Source organism: Phalacrocorax carbo, chromosome 3, assembly GCF_963921805.1.
Source record: "Phalacrocorax carbo chromosome 3, bPhaCar2.1, whole genome shotgun sequence".
NCBI classification, from domain to species: domain Eukaryota; kingdom Metazoa; phylum Chordata; class Aves; order Suliformes; family Phalacrocoracidae; genus Phalacrocorax; species Phalacrocorax carbo.
This window is the reverse complement of record NC_087515.1, coordinates 30,859,606-30,875,449: the sequence shown is the minus strand read 5'-3', so window position 1 is coordinate 30,875,449 and position 15,844 is coordinate 30,859,606. Positions and strand designations below refer to the sequence as shown.

The 15,844-nt window shown below is 51.4% G+C and overlaps 1 protein-coding gene across 1 annotated transcript in view; it reads left to right on the top strand.

The window, feature by feature from the left end:
• ITPKB (inositol-trisphosphate 3-kinase B) overlaps nt 1-15,844 on the top strand; it is a 70,360-nt gene that overhangs the window by 50,306 nt on the left and 4,210 nt on the right. Inside the window, exons 3-7 of the mRNA XM_064446390.1 lie at nt 3,665-3,764; nt 4,379-4,592; nt 7,584-7,788; nt 13,109-13,210; nt 14,754-14,825. Coding sequence (XP_064302460.1) covers nt 3,665-3,764; nt 4,379-4,592; nt 7,584-7,788; nt 13,109-13,210; nt 14,754-14,825 — 693 coding nt within the window. The remainder of the gene's footprint in view (nt 1-3,664; nt 3,765-4,378; nt 4,593-7,583; nt 7,789-13,108; nt 13,211-14,753; nt 14,826-15,844) is intronic.

Below are 15,844 nucleotides of genomic sequence, written 5' to 3'. Positions count from 1 at the left end.
GGCTACGTGCCATTGCTGTGTATGCAAGAGTGCAGTCGGTCATCACGGCTTCGTGAGTTTTCTGGAAGGGAAAACAACCACAGAGCTGGATTTGGGGAGAGCAGGGTGCCAGGGTGGCACAAGCAGGCACAGGCTTTGATCATGCAGAAGAGTTGGAAGCGTGCTCAGCTTTCGGCGTGACGACCTGCATGCTCACTTCCTTGCAGGCAAACAAGAAGAGCACGTATCTGCCCTTCACCAGCATCACTTGGTAACACCGCCTGCAAAGCTATTTTTTCCAGTATGGTGAAAAATCCTTTAGTCTGAGTCAGGGAAGTTATGGTGGGTAACACCTCCGTGTACATACAGCTGTGCCTGTGCTCCTCGACCTACACAAATTACTCCTTGAAATATAAACCGAAAGTTACAGATGAGGCTGGAGGGGATGCCCTTACAGTTCCCAACAGGCCAGGTTAAAGATTTCTTTAGTGTAAATAGCTTTAATACTCTCTTTGTATATTAATAATGCAGGGCGGGGTGGGAAGCAGCAGCCCGCCGAGCGCAGGGGGGCTCTTTCCTGCACGTGGCCACCAAGTCAAACTGGAGTGGTGTGAACCTCGTGGCAGTGATTTTCCGTGGCCAGCTGCAGGAGCCTGACACGGGGGCTGGCACGACCAGGATCCCAAGCTGTTGACTTTGAGATATTCACCTCTGACTGAACCCACGGTTGGCGTTTGAATAAATGCAGACCCTCTTACTGCAAGTTCTCAGCCACCCTCAGTGGCTGTGAAGGACCCCGCTGCTGGTTCACAGCTACGTAACATCTCTCTTGAAGCTGTAGGGAAAGTACGAAGGGTTAGAGCAACTCCTGCCCCGGGGACAACTTATCTTCAGACAAAGGAGGTGGCAGGATTCCTTGGAGTATTGGCCACTCTTGTTCCCCCATTGTCCAGCCTCCATCTCTCCTCTGCAGCGGGTTGGCAGCCCTGGAGAGCGGACAGATGAAGTCATGCAGCTGCTGGTTTACTAGGGGAGCTGCCCCTTGCAAAACTCACCGCCTTTCGAGCGCTCCCATGACAGAGCGACCAGACATTTTGTATAGATACATACACCCCCAAAAAAAACTGGTCCCAGCAGGCACGGGAGAGCTTCCTTTTGATGAAGCAAACTTTCCCTCATAACACTGGGAGGTGGCTCAGGCATAACACAAAAATCCAACGGCTCCTGAAGGAATTGCAGAGGGCACAGTCCCTCCCCTCTTCCTGCAAGTGCCCATGTGGCTGTTCCCGTGAAGCTGGGGGGGGACAGGCCGTGTGAAGCAGAATTGCTGATGACCCCCATGGCGGTGACCACTTGCCTCACAGCCTATTTCCAGCAGGTCAGGTGCAACTTGAGATGGATGAAGCAGCCTCAAGTCTCTCCATAAAACATGTCCTTAAACATGTCTTTAAAACTTGAGCTGGAAATGCCTGGCCAAAGGTGTGTCTGAAACCAGGTGGTGTCTGGTTGAAAACGTTTCCCTCCAGTGTAAAGGGATGGGGATATGCTGCCTGTTCCTTGTGCAAGTGTGCTCAGTGTCTGGCTTTGTTCAGCTCAGCAGAAAGGTTGTTGTGGTGTTCTGTTTCTCTGGGGAACTCGGGGCGGTTACCCTGCGCTGGGAGCAGTGCCCGAGCAAAGCGCATGGCTCCTGGGAAAGCCCGGGTGGGGGGAGCCTGGGGTGGCTTGCCCTGCTCCGGGTGCCACTTGCCTTCATTCTGCCTGTGCTTTGAAGTTCTTCAAGATTTTAGTTATAACGCTCTAACCACCAAAAAAAGCAAAATATTGGCTTGGGAAGGTGCATTGCCTTGGTGTGTTTCCTGGGACTGAGTGACTTACGATGCTGTGCAGTGGGGGGAGGACTCCTTCTCCTTTTTTTAGAGGAGGTGGATCGCACTCATCTGGAGCCCAAACTCCCTTGGAGACTTCTTCTTCCCCCTTTTTTTAATGGCATCAGCCAGGATTTGATGTTACTATTTTAGAAACAAAAGGAGGGGACACCCCCACCCCCCTTCCCTCCTGGTCTCTGCCAAAAGGAGAACAAAGAACAGCTAAAGCACACAAGTTCTGGCACTCTGTTTGGAAACAAAAACATTCATCCTCATGTCAGGTAGGGAACTGCCCGACCCCCTTGCCAAAGCAAGCAAGCCGGGTGGCAGAGCAAACCCATGGCGCAGAGGAGCCTGGGTGAAGGGGATGCCCGGTGTCACCCTGTGCTTGGGCAGCCGCTTGCCAAACTCTTGCGCTGCTGTACCAATGCCAGGGCACGCCGGGACACTCCCGGCCACGGGCAGTCATCCAGGGAAGGGCCACCCTGCTCCTCCCGGGCTGGGAGATGGGAAAGGACCTTTCTTCTTCCCCTCTCCCACGCCCGGTCCCCACAGTGCGGGCAGTCCCTGCATCTCTGCGTGATGCATCCCCACTCCCCAGCGGGATGGTGCACGACGCAGGGTAACCCGATGTAATTTCCACGCTTTAGACACTAACATCTTTGTCTGGCTTCTTCCTCGCCATTTGAACATGTCAGCAGTTCCCAGCACGGATTCCTGTGCCGTGAGTTCACCCCCAACAAGCATCCAAACTGCAAGTCGGGGCTGCTGGCTCTTCCCTGCCTGTCTGCAAAGTGTTACTGGAACAAGGGCCGGTTCTCCAAACACGAGGAAGAGATCACTTGGGCTTTCTGGAAGGCTCCCTCCCAGGCCTTCAGAGCGGAGCAAATGAGGATAATTTATCTGCAGGCTTCCGGCTGAACCTAGTAGCCTGGAGCAGCCAGGACTACACCGCCTGTTTGTCCTACCTCCTGCAAGAAGGCATTTTTCCATTGTCGCCGTTGTATATTGTTTGCCTGATTTGTTTGCTCCGTTGCCTTCTGGGGCCAAGATAAGAGGTCATCCCCCTGCCTTTTACTGGTGGCATGTTCCCCAGAACAATCCAGGGAAAAACTTTTTCAGGAAAGAGACTTTGAAGGAGGCTTTTGTATGTCCGATGCAGCCCTCATTACAGTCATGTAAATAATTTTGTGCAATCTATCTGGCAAGAAACACAACATGTCAGAAGGGAATTGTTCTCTAAAATGTAGTTTCAGATGGGCCAAAGCAGGCGGATCAGCCACGCACGGGTTGCCAGCTTAATGGACAAAGCAGCTGCCTTTCAGCGGGGAACAAAAGCCAGGCGGTGAGCCTATGCGTGCTTGTGCGAGTGTCTCTTGTTCCCTGCAGGCGCTGGAGTTGAGTTTTGTGGCTAGGTAGAAATCCTGCGCTCCCTTCTCTGCTCCATCTGCCGTGATCTAATGTGGTACCCAAGGATGGGTTAATGTCCCTGCTGCTTCTGCAGAGGGATGTGGGGAGCGGAGGCAAGGTAATGCGGATGTCTGGGCCCTCTGCAGCAGAAGCAGCCAACTGGAACAACACTGTAACGCCATCCACTTTACTAAAGTTACTCGTGATTTCTGAATGTAGAGTCAAGGACCAGCGGCTCCGGCTTGGCACAGGGCAATGGGAAAAGAGCAGATTCTCTGTTTGCTTCCATCCTTCACTGGCTCCGGTGCTTCCTCCTCTGTCCAAAAGAGCTGCGTGCTGCCTGAAGTGACTTTACAGACAGTAAAAGCTTGAAACATTGCATTTACCTTCATGACTTTTTTTTCCCTTAGAGCAAATCATGGCGGAAGATCAAGAATATGGTGCACTGGTCCCCGTTTGTGATGTCTTTCAAGAAGAAGTACCCTTGGATCCAGTTAGCGGGGCACGCAGGTACGGAGCATGGGGAGAGGCAGAGCGGTGGAAGGGCTCTTTGTTGTCTCAGGTTAATGGGCCAGAATTGCTTCTGACTGCTGCACGATTGTCACAGATTTCACCTTCCATTTTCTCTAGCCCAGGAGAGTGACTTACCTAAATGCTAGGGAGGGTGACATGAAGGTCCCGTGCTCTGTGCTTTCAGTCTCCCAGGGCTAGCAGGTATTACTGCTGCTTTTTTCTCAACCAGCAGAAAGCTGAGTCCTTTGGGCGAGGTGCAAGCCCTCTTGCTGATCCACAGCAAAGCAGGTGATGCTGCCCAGCACAAAGATGCCCCACACATGAGCCTAGAGACAAAGGTGTGAACTTAGCAGAGGCTGTGAAGCAAACGTGTTGGGTGCTGCAGGGCAGTTCTCTGCCCTGTTTAAGGTGAGACCTGCTGGTCATAAACCTCTGACGCTACATGTGAATCCAGCAGCCCGAGCTTGTAAGTCCCAGCCTGCAGGGATTCTTTTGGGCGCAGCTGTAAACGGAGATGCTTCCAAGGTGTTGGGCTGCCCTTCTTGTTTTGGGAAGGAAGAGCGTCATTCCCCATCCAAAATAAGTGCCACATTGTCCCTTGTCACCCTCAGGTAGTTTCAAGGCAGCAGCCAATGGCAGGATACTGAAGAAGCATTGTGAATCGGAGCAGCGCTGCCTCGACCGCCTGATGAATGATGTCCTGAAGCCCTATGTTCCTGCTTACCATGGTGACGTTGTGAAGGATGGGGAACGATACAACCAGATGGAAGATCTGCTGGCTGAATTTGACTCCCCCTGCGTTATGGATTGCAAAATGGGGGTCAGGTGAGTGGCTCTGGGGACGTTGTTTGAGTCTCAAGATGGGATACTCAAAGGAAACGCATCTCCTGGGTAAAACTCTCTAAGCCAACAGCGTGAGAAAAGAGCCATGGGGAAGCCTGAGTATGGGAAGGACACACCAGGCTCGTTCCTTCTCTGCTTGTTGACTGTCCCGTGTGCTGGGAAAGTGGTTTGGTGTAGCAGAGGGGACAGCACTCTCTTTGGGTTTGGGTACACCAGAATGGCACAGTAGCTTTTAGGAGGGTGGCAACCTGCCTCTCTCTGCCACAGCAGGACACAGCCAAGGGGCTGGGAGCAAAAGGTGTAGGAAATCCTGTCCAGGGTGCCAGAGGGGTGAAATAATGACACTTGAATGGCACAGCCTCAACGTGCAAGAAAATTTCCCTCTGCTCACCCTTTGCTCCCAAGCACACTTGAGGGATGAAATGTGCATGCTAAGTAGTTTAGTGCCTTTCATGCAAAGTTCTTGAAACGTTTCCTAACAGATGAGCAACATTACCCATGTCCTCCTTGAAAACCGTCTACAGATTCGCCAAGATCCCAGGCTGCAGCCACTTGGCCAGCAGCAGCTTTTGAGCCAGCGATGCCACAGCTGACAAGGGTGTCCCAGAGCAAATGTGAGCAGGGCTGGTGGCAGACCCCAGGCAGCTGCCAGTTTTGGAGCAGCCTCATGCCACACTCGGCACTGGGTCTGCTGAAGGCTGGTGGCAGGGCAGGTTGAGACCCCCTCGCTGGCTAAGGCATGGTCCAGACACGGTGCAGACGCTTGCGCTGCTGGAAAAGCTGATGGGTTCTGTGGGAGGGAGGAATCTTTTTTTTTCCCCATCTGAACTCCCAATGTGAAACTCGAACTGGCGTGTCAGGCTGTCTGCAAGGAAGAGGCGAGGAATACTTTCCACCAGAGGGGTGGAGAGAAGAGCAGGGGGCCCCGGCACAGCCACGTGGCCCCAGCTGGCACACACCGTGCTGCCATATGAAGGAGACAGGACCCACTCTGGACCCAGAGATGACAGCCACCAGAAGACCTGCTGGTCATGCTGGCTGGGTGCTGCTGCAGCTGTCTCTGGGAGGAGGAAAGCCTCCTGAGTACAGATCACAGGTTGGATGATTTGTGCACCCAGATTTTTGGAGCTAAGAAGGCTCCAAGAGCAGGCAAGGGGACAAACGTGCCAGGCATCATCATCATTAAATTGGGCTAATGCTGGGGAGTGGGGTATCCCCATGGCCAGGCAGGAGAGGCTCTGGCAGATAAACTAAACCTCAGGGCTATTAAACCTGTTCTCTGAGCCAGCAGCTTGTTGCCAGGCAGGTGCAGGTTTGTTTTTTTTCCTGGCAGCCTGGCTTCAGGATGTGGCAGACTTCTCCAGTCACCCCTGAACAAAACTTTGTCTTTCTTAAGCCCTGGTGATGGTTCAAGCCTGGAGCAATGCAGGGGGACCAAACTGCAGACATAGGCAATCTGCCATTCTCATCAAAAGGAAAATGAGCTTTCTGAGCAGCACAAACAGCACTCCTGAGCGCGTTGCTGCTTTATTCTGCTATTTTATACCCTCTGCCCAAAAATCATGAGTTTGGTGATCTCAGCTGAAGCCTTTCATCACTTTTATATGCAGTTTTTTTCAAAGGGGCTAACGCCCTGGGCGTGTCTGCTCAGTGATCATATGCCTGTCCTGAGAAAAGACACCTGAGAAAAGCCTGTGGGAAACACAGGAACACTGTCCCATCCCACATAGTCTGCCTAGCATCCTCCCTATGATTTTGCTTTATACTAGAGGTGAACCACATGCTCAGTGCTGGGGTTTGGGCACAAGGGACATAGGGAGTGGGCACGACCCCTCTGCAGAGCTAGGCATGGCTAGTGGGAGGTGTAGAGCAGTTTGGATTTGGGGGGGAAGGAGATGACAGATAGAGTCATTCCTGTGTCATTTTGCTAGAACACTTCACCTGGCTTGGCAAGTTGTTTGGAGAGAGCCTGGGCGCTTGCCAGGCTGAGCTGGGGTAGGTTTGGGAGCTGCAAGAGGAGTTACGTAGTGGTTTATTACTGCTACAGGAAGTATTATTTTGTGCATGATGGCTTTCTGCATGCCAAAGTGCAGAATTTCTCCATTAGTGTGCTCTGGCACAGAGTGGTACTCCTCTGAAGAGTGCGCAAAACCAGGGTCTTTGCACACTCCTCTGCACCCTCCATCTTCCTTCCCCCATCCCAGCTGCACCCCGTGGTCGCAGGGGTGATAGTAAGCACCTGGCCAAGGCTGCATCCCTTCCTTTGCTCCATCCTGTACAGGAAGCTTTTGCTAGAATAGTCCACTTAAAACAGACTTATAGTGGGCAAAATCATCATCAGCAAAACAGCTCTGTGTGAAAACACCCTGTTTAGCAGCCAGTGAGGCACAGCCCTCACAGTGCACAGGGTAAGGGGATGGGAAAGCGCAGGAGAGGCACAGGAGCAGCTTTAGCAGCAGCCACCCACATTGGCCAAACCTCAGAAGGAGAAGCAGCTAACACTGAGGGCTGGGACACAGCAACCTTCCTCTTGCCTTCAACTCAGCTGGGTCCCAGAGCGTGTGGGCAGTTTGCTGGACACACCTTGAAAGCCCTGCTTAGTTTGTGAAAGCCACTAAGTCACTGCTCAGGTTTGTTAAGCACTGGGGGACAGGCCCCCCGCAGGACCAAGGGTTAGCAGGAGCAATGCTATGGGCACCTGGGAGAAATAACCTCCCTTGTTATTGCCAAACTGGTTGTGGTTCCTTGATGAACTGAAAAGATATCAGGTGTTGATGATGTGGTGCTAATTAAATCAGGATCAATTTACCTACAATGAGGCTTGCTCAATTATTTCCTGTGCTGCCCTACTCTATAGGGATCAGCTAACCTGGCCTGATTTTTCAGGCAAGGGCTGTTTGTGGGTGTGTGGCATCTCATGTGATGGCCTTACGGCCCTGGCCCTGCTAATGTTCCACTTCCCACTTCTTGCAGGACATACTTGGAGGAGGAACTGATAAAGGCCCGGAAGAAGCCAAGCCTGAGGAAGGACATGTACCAGAAGATGATCGAGGTGGACCCTGATGCCCCCACTGAGGAGGAGAATGTGCTGCGGGCAGTAACCAAGCCCCGCTACATGCAGTGGAGGGAGACCATCAGCTCGACTGCCACTCTGGGCTTCAGGATTGAGGGGATAAAGGTGAGGTTGCTCCAGGTGTGCGGAGTGCAGCAAACAGCTGCTGGGAGTGTTTGGTAACTAAACTCACTCACAGAGGCAGGTGTGCACAGCAGGCTGGTGGTGAGACGGTGTCACACCAGGACATCCCCAGTCCCTGCAGCCAAACCAGCCATGTCAGGCACCTGGCCTGGGGCAGTGCTGCTCTTCTGAGAGCACAGCTGAGCTTAGGGCATCAATTCAACCGGAGACTTTTAGCCATAATCTCATTAAATCAGCTACTTGGTTGATTTCCCTGATTGTAAAATGCAAAGTGCTGTCCTCCAACTTGAAGACTCAAATTAGTTGTTTGCTTTTGATACTGCTGTGCCACTAGGCTGAGCCATTAATCCAAATTGCAACTTGAATATGTGCTGATCTGTGGTTGGAGTTGTGAGTTTAGCTGCAATCGGTGAGGAAGCTGTATTTATATCCCTGTCCAGAAAAATTCAGCAACTGAGCCCTATGAAATGGGGCAAACACAAGCAGCAGCACTTTCTGCTGGCAGCTGCACTCACATGTAACCTGCTGGCTGCCCTGGCTTGGAGCTAACGCTCACATTTTTGGAGATACCTGCTGGGATGCTTCTGTGTCCCTATTAGATGAGCCAGCCCAGGAATTTTACTCCTGGCAAGCAGACTTTGTGGCAAGAGAGATGTCTGGGACGGCACTTGAACAGAGTTAGATCTGTAACTGCAGAGCAGTTATATTAGTGATAGGAGACTTGTGTGAACATTAGCAACGGCATATGCCTTTTGATAGCCAGCCAACATGAATTAAAGGTAATATCATGCTTAAGCTAAGAGTTTCATTGCATGCCTGGACATGGCATTGGCTTGGCAGCCAGAGGAGTTCAGTCAAGTTGTGCCTGCAGTAATTCAGGCTTCGGGCAGTGCTGGGGACCCAGGCGATATCTCAGGGCAGCCGCCCACTCTTAGCAGGAGCGATGGCTTGATTTCTACATGGATCTTGGTTGGAGGCATTTCTTTCTCTTGATCACAGATTGTTTTTCTCCTTTCTGAGTTGGGTGGGATTCTCCCAGAATGCCCGTCTGGGTCTGCGTAGCCTTAAACTTATGCACTTCTGTCTGGAGGCAGCAGTGTCAAAATGGTGGGATTAAAACAAATTAAGCCATTCCCTGAAGAACCTTTACACCAGATTTTGTAGACTTTCCTTGCAGTGTTCCCCCTTCACCTCACTGGTCAAACAGCAAACAAATGCAGATGCTAGACCACGTGGTTTTAAAAGGTGATCGGCAGGAGTGGGTCACTCAGAGTTGCTACTTCTGATTACCCACATACCAAACCACCTGTGGGAAGAGATTCGTCTGTCCTCCTGTGTGGGACACTGTCCCTGGGCTGTGGGAAGCCCAGCAGAGCATGTTGCACACGGGGAGGCGGGCACCTTCTTCATTCGACTGTTTCATGGCCAGCAGAAGACAGTGTGTTTAACTCAACCACTCTCAGAGTCTCAAGAACCCCTTCAAGAGTTTTCTGGCAAGCATCATGAGGTGCCCCTGCCTGAAATGCTGCTGGTCATGCTCCTCCACAACAGCTTTCTGCAGTGCCTACATTGGGTCAGGCCCCTTGTGCAGCTCTTCCCTGGTCTCCCCAGCTCTCCCAAATACCTTTTTCTGCTGTGGGCGCCTGCAAGCACAGTGTGAGCTGCTCCAGCTCTGGACAACCCTTTGCCTAGTTCCTGTTGCTGCTGTTTTGCGTTCCCATTGCTGTTGTTTTGCTGGTGCTTATTATAAAACTGAGGCTATATAAAAAAAGGAGTGCGCCAGTTGGGACCAAAGCTCCCATGCACTGTTTCTTCTCCCTGCTTTCTTGCTATATTCAGGAATATCTGTCTATTTATAGTCCAACATGATATATCCTTGGCCTCCAGCAGTGCTTCTCAGCCTGTGATCTGGGGACGCTCAGGGGACTTTACAATAAAAGCAGGTCATATGTGAACAGCTCTAAATGAAAAATGTAAAAAAAAAAACCCAAGTCATATTCCCACATGGGCCAAAAAACACTGTGGAGGGAAATAAAAGCCATAAAGATGTGGTGAGAGTTGTGCCTCTGTTTTAGCTGACCATAAGTGAGCTGCTGTGTGACATGAGCAGTGGATTTTTTTCAAAGAGGTGAGGCAGCCCTTTAATTGAAAAATGTTGAGAAGTGCTGGCCTCCAGGAATAATCCTGCTGCTGCTTGGGGCTGACTAATTTGATCAAGGCTCTAATTACTGTAATTCTCCTTAAACCCCTCAGCTTTTGGATTATTTTCCCCTAAGCTAAAGCATTAATAGTTCACACTGTTTCCCAGCTGGCTTTTTTTTCTAGCAGGGCTGTAGAGCTGTTCATGCTGTGCTGTATCCCTGTATGTGCCCTATTTCTGGTGTCGAGACTCCACATTAGGGAAAGCACCTTCAGTGGCCTGAGCTGCTACTGACCCCTCAGAGGAAATTTCAGGAAAATACCATTTAATGACAAGTCTCCCTGCTTTCCTGCTGCGGATGCTTCCCTGGGAAGAGCAGGGGTCAATCTGCCCTGATCTTCACTCACAGCCACAGGCTGATACAGGAGAGCACCTTGCCATGCAAAGGAAGGGCAGGATTTGGTCCTGAGTGTGTGTGCTGGAAGGGGGCACAGGGTAAGGAGGGAAATAGCAGTAGCGTTTGGGACGTTGTGGGCAAGTGAGGTGAACAGGCAGCTCAGGCTTGGGAATGAGGATGGGGGCCCTTTCCCAGCTGAGCTTTTCTTTCCCAGGTGGCCTCAAGGATCTGGTGGTTCTTTAAAAAAGAAAATTTCCTCTGTAAAAGGAGATAATGACACTCATCTAACTTTCTGGAGTAGTTTGAAACTCTTAGAAACAGTAGCTATTAACAAAATTACCCCGCTGAAAGTAATACAAGTGGTCCCTGGTGACCTAGTTGAAGCTTACTAGAGCTCATGGCAAGAAGCTTCACTCCTGAGCACCTGCTGAGGTGCATCTGCCTGGGAGTCACTCACCATCGCCTGCAGCAAGGCTATGGTGGGATGGTCGTCCCTGGTGCTGGGATGTTTACAGGGTTCCAGAACCAGCCCTGAAAACCCTCACCTGACTTCCCCAAGACAGGCAGCTCGCGAGCCACATCCAAGGCTGGACAGAGTGCCAGAGGGGGAACTGGCCGACCCGAAACCTGCCCCAGTGACGCCAGTTCAAACTGGAATCACTGGTGGGGTGGAGGTTGCAATGGCCCTTATCAGCCCCCCTCACATTTCTGCTATGTGGAAGGCAGCCCCCTCGGGGCTCGGACACCTGTAAATATCATGGCAGTTGTCAGCCCCACGGCAGCCATGTCTGGCTGGGCAAGGAAACCACGGGAGGGGGGTAATTATGGGAGCAGCATTACGGATAGGCTGTTTGGCTTTCCTGAAGCCTAGATTGCCTTATCTGAAAGGCCATCTGTGGTTTTCATTTATTTTTAGGAGCACTTAGAAGTCCATCTCCTTTCTTGGATGCTTTATGGAAAGTTGTGCTCTTTATACGTGAAATCAGTGCTGTGGCACTTCTCCAAATTGATATCTATCATCCCCCAGGGAGAGGGTGGGTTGATTTCTGAACTGCCATGCTCACATGACGGACGTGTAGTGGCGTAGCGCCCTTTCCCTATACATCGTGCATGTGCCACCAGAGCATCCTCAGTGAGGCTTCCTGCCTGTACTGCTGCAGCCTGCTGCCTTGCAAGACACAGCCGAAAGCAGAGAGCCATGTTCTGCTCTGTCTGTCAGCAGGATGGCTGCTACAGCAGGGAGGTCTCCAGCAGGGGCTAGGGACAACCTTCTTGCAGATGCATGCTTTGCTAGCCAGTAGCCTTGCTTCTGTACCCTGTGGCAGCACGGTGGTCAGGCTGCGTCCAGGGTGGTTTGAAGCTGAGTGCATTAGTTGCACCCCATGCAAACAAAGTTCTTCCTGGAGACTAAGACCTTTCACGTGTTGCTTTCATTATTGCCTTTGTTAATACTTGCACAAAAGGCAAGCTGGAAGTACGAAGCGTGCTGTGAGATTCATCCCAAACTGCACATCAGGTGTGCAGTTGGTGCCAGGCTCACCTTGCCCAGCTGTCCACAGCCTTCCCCCAAGCTGGACTGGTCACCAGGCCCAGAGTCAGCCCTCTACCCAGGGGGATACACATGGCTCCATCCTAGGGTATTTCCCTGGAAGGGTCTCAAAGTCCTGCCAGGGCACATAAATCTCCAGTGCAAGTGATACATTGTGTACCCTTCCTTCCCCAGTCTCTGCTCTGCTTCTTCATCCTTACTTCACCTTCCCCAGCCCACAGGATGTCTTCTTGGCCTCTGTCCCTTCACTATTGTGTGCAAACAAGCTGTCTGAAGCAGTGGGATCGAGCTCTGCGAGCAGAGCTGTGAGCATAAGCACATGTGGTTTAAAATAGCCCCTGTATCCAGGAAGCAAGCTCTGCCTGCCCGACCCGTGGCCGCTCTGGACAATGAAATGTGCTGATCTAAAAATCAGAGCCCTAGCAGGACTGGGGAATTGGGGAATGACCTACAAAGCTGCCCAGAGCTTCAGCCAGGAGCCTCTGGGTCAGGGCTGTGTGCTGTCCCTGCAGCGGACCAAGATGTGCCGTTCCCATGTCAGGCCAAGCACAGGTGTGCCTCAGGCAAAGAGGTGGAGAATTGCTCGCTGCCTCTCCGTGTCAGGCTGCTGCCTTTGAGGGTTTGCTATCTGTGGACTATCAAAGGACTAGTGAGGCAAGAGATCTGTGGGGCTTGCTTCTTGCCTTCATCTCCTTGCTGCAGTGGTTCACGGGGGACTTCAGGTGTTTGTGCCTGCTCCTGAGATGTTGTCTCTGTCCACACTCAGTTTTGTCCTGCCATGGTCGTACTCTGCTCTGCTTTCCTCCCCAAGCAGGGGTGCAGCCTAAGGCTGGTGTCAGCACCCGTGCTCAGCCACAGCAGTGATGGGAAGCCATTTTGGCACAGTGTGGCCAGAAATAGGTGGTCTCCAGCCTCTGTTGGCAGCGAGTACTAGGTCCATGAAAGGTAGCTTGTCCACACTGCCGCTGACCTCAGCGAGCGTGTGGTGATGGAGACTTGCCATTTGCATTAGGGGGCAATGCAAGAGAGCTGTGGGACGATTTGGGGTGTGCAAAGCAGAGAGCTGCTGCCTCTGCTCACCTCTCCTCCATAGACAGGTCCTTCAGCTGCCAAAAAGGCTGGTCGCATCCTACTCAGGGACATGCATGGCTGCTGAAAAACCAGTCCTGCCCCAGCTCCCTCCCCATCCTGCTCACCGCTCTCCCTTTTTTTCAAGAAAGAGGACGGCACTGTGAACCGGGACTTCAAGAAGACACGGACAAAGGAACAAGTCACAGAGGCCTTCAGGGAGTTCACCAAAGGAAATCGCAACATTTTGGTGAGTGGGGGATGCTGCAGGGCCTGCCTGGAGAGGGGTCCTCCTGTGGAGGCTGACCTTGGCTCATCAGCTCTCTGCCCTGAGGGACTGCAGCCCAAGCAAATCTCTCTTAAAAAACCATGAGAAATGACAAAGAGAAATGCCATCCTGGTGCAGGGGTGAGGGGAGAGTAGCAGAGGGCTGGGAGGGAACACGTTTGCTGCTGCAGCAGCACTGCTTGACTCAGGTCTGAGCCTGCTGAGGATACTCAAGGGTTGGCCTCAAAACCCGCTGCAGAGGCACAGCCATGCTCTGCCCCCTCATCTCTGAGGCTGCCAGCAGCCTCTGGGCCCACGGTGGCGGGGGCTCCCACCCTGGCAGAGCAGGATGCCCTGCGCTCGGTCTCACAAGAAGGGTGGCCAAGGCATCCCCCTGCCTGCGCCAGGCGCCCTTCACATGCGCAAGCTGTGGTTGGCACTTCCCAAGTTTCTCTACGTTGCCAGGAGAATAAGAGATGTAGCTGTAAACAATTTACACCGACTGTGTCAAATATCCTATTTGACAAAGCGCTCCCATTTTAACCTGTACTATATAAAGCCTACAAATGCAAGGCTCCAGCTGGAGTGGCCCTTGGCACTGCCTCCTTCAAACTGGCATGTTTGCTTTGACAAGAGGTACCCAGGGATTATTCCTGGATCTGAAAATGAAGTTGCATGGCTGCCTTTTTTCCCCAAAGAGCTTGGAGCACACTCACACCATCATGCCCTGGCTCTGGGCAGGGCTCCTTGGCCAAACCATTGCAATATAGTGACCCCCACATCTCCCCAGTCAAAGTATAACGATTTAGGTGTATTATAGTGCCCAGATATCTGCTGTGCATGTTCCTGTGCTCAGTCCTTCTATCTAAACCTCAAAATCAAATTATCAAAGGGGGCCCCTGAGAATGTTTAGTGCCTTCCAGCAATTTGCAGGGCTGCTGAAACAGGTGCATGGGTCCTGACCTGCATGCTGACTAGTATGAAAGCCCTTCCACCTTTGGTACCAACTTTGCAGAAGTGCTGATGCAGAGTTAACAGAAGCGTCTCATGAGCTTGACTGACTGAGTGATAAAAGGACAGATGGGTTGCAGAGTTGACCTATTAAAAAGAGTGCAGGTGAGGGCAAAAAAGCAGCCTGGCTGTGCACGCAGCCAGTGGCTGCTGAATTCCTCCTTGGGAGCACCATGGATACAGTGGGTAAAGTCTGCGGAAAGCACCGGTTCAGCAAAAGCAAATGTTCTCACTAAGTTTTGGAAGCCACGGAAGCTTGCAGGATGCTACAGAGGCCAAAAGGATAAGTGGATCCCAAAAAAGAGGGGACACCCTCCCAGGGGACAGGTCTGTGGGAGGATGCTGAGCGCAGGGTGGCTAAGGGACACCCCCAGCATCTCTCCATGCAAACATGGTATCGTGGAGAGGATGCTGGGAGGGGTGACTTTCCTGTCTGCCCCTTGCAGCAGTTTTTATGTAGGCTTCCTGCAGCACTGATGGCTTGGGCTTTTTATTTTTTTTTTTTGTAATTACAGAACAGTTACCTTAACCGGTTGAAGGGTATCCGCGCTACCCTGGAGACATCACCGTTCTTCAAGTGCCATGAGGTAATACTCATGTTTAAATAGGTCTGCCTGGAAATGTAAGCAGTTTAATCTCAGCTTGTCCAAGGAGAGAAGAGAAGTCAAAGTCAGAGGCTGTAAATTTCTACAATTTTGAATTTATTCTTATATCCAAATTTTCATACCCCTGTTTAATAATGTGGAAATACAGCTGATGACTGATACAGTGTTCATGCATCTGACATGGGCACAAATCTGAAAACCAATGTTCATACAGATTAAAAGTGATCTAGGAGGAATTTTGTCTACTTATGGGTTTATATGATTGGGAGAAATCCTTAGTGTAAAAGTGTAGGGGTTTTCTGGAGAGAAATGGCTGTCTGAATGTGTGTCAGGTATCATTTGGCTGCCAGTTGCTCCGTATGATCAAACAAGACTTCAACATAGCCATAAATTGCAGTTATCCCAAAACTGCCTCTGCTGAGCTGGTTGGGGCACCACAGTAAGGACGCTTCCCTTGGAAGGACTTTCCTCCAGAAATGAGCGTCCATGAGATCAACATTTTCTACAGTGAAAATTCAGTTCTGGTGGGAAAACAAAGAGGAAGCACGACACTTTTTTTGGCCATTTCAATAGGGATTTGAATGTTCCATAATTTAATTAAAATAATCTTATTGATTTAGCATTGGCAAAGAGTATTTGCTACTGCATCTACTTAACAAAACATGAGAGCGCATGGCTTGGCACATGTCATCTATGGGCAAAAAAGCCTCATAGGAACCCTCAACTCACAGGGAGCAGGAGCCACAGCTCCCAGAGCCCACTGTCCCTCAGCCGGGCCTGTGTGAGCCACCTCAGCCCTGGCTGCACACGGAGGGTCCTGCCGGGAGCCGGAGGCAGATGGGGCCATGCCTCCTGACAGCAGAGCCTGTAAGGCAATTGGAAGGGAAATGTCAAAACCAGGGGTTTTTCAGGTGAGTTCAACACGAGAAACAAAATGCTCCTTGAAACCAAGTGCCAGAGTTTCATTTGAAAACACAGAAACAAAACAGCCTTTAAAGGAG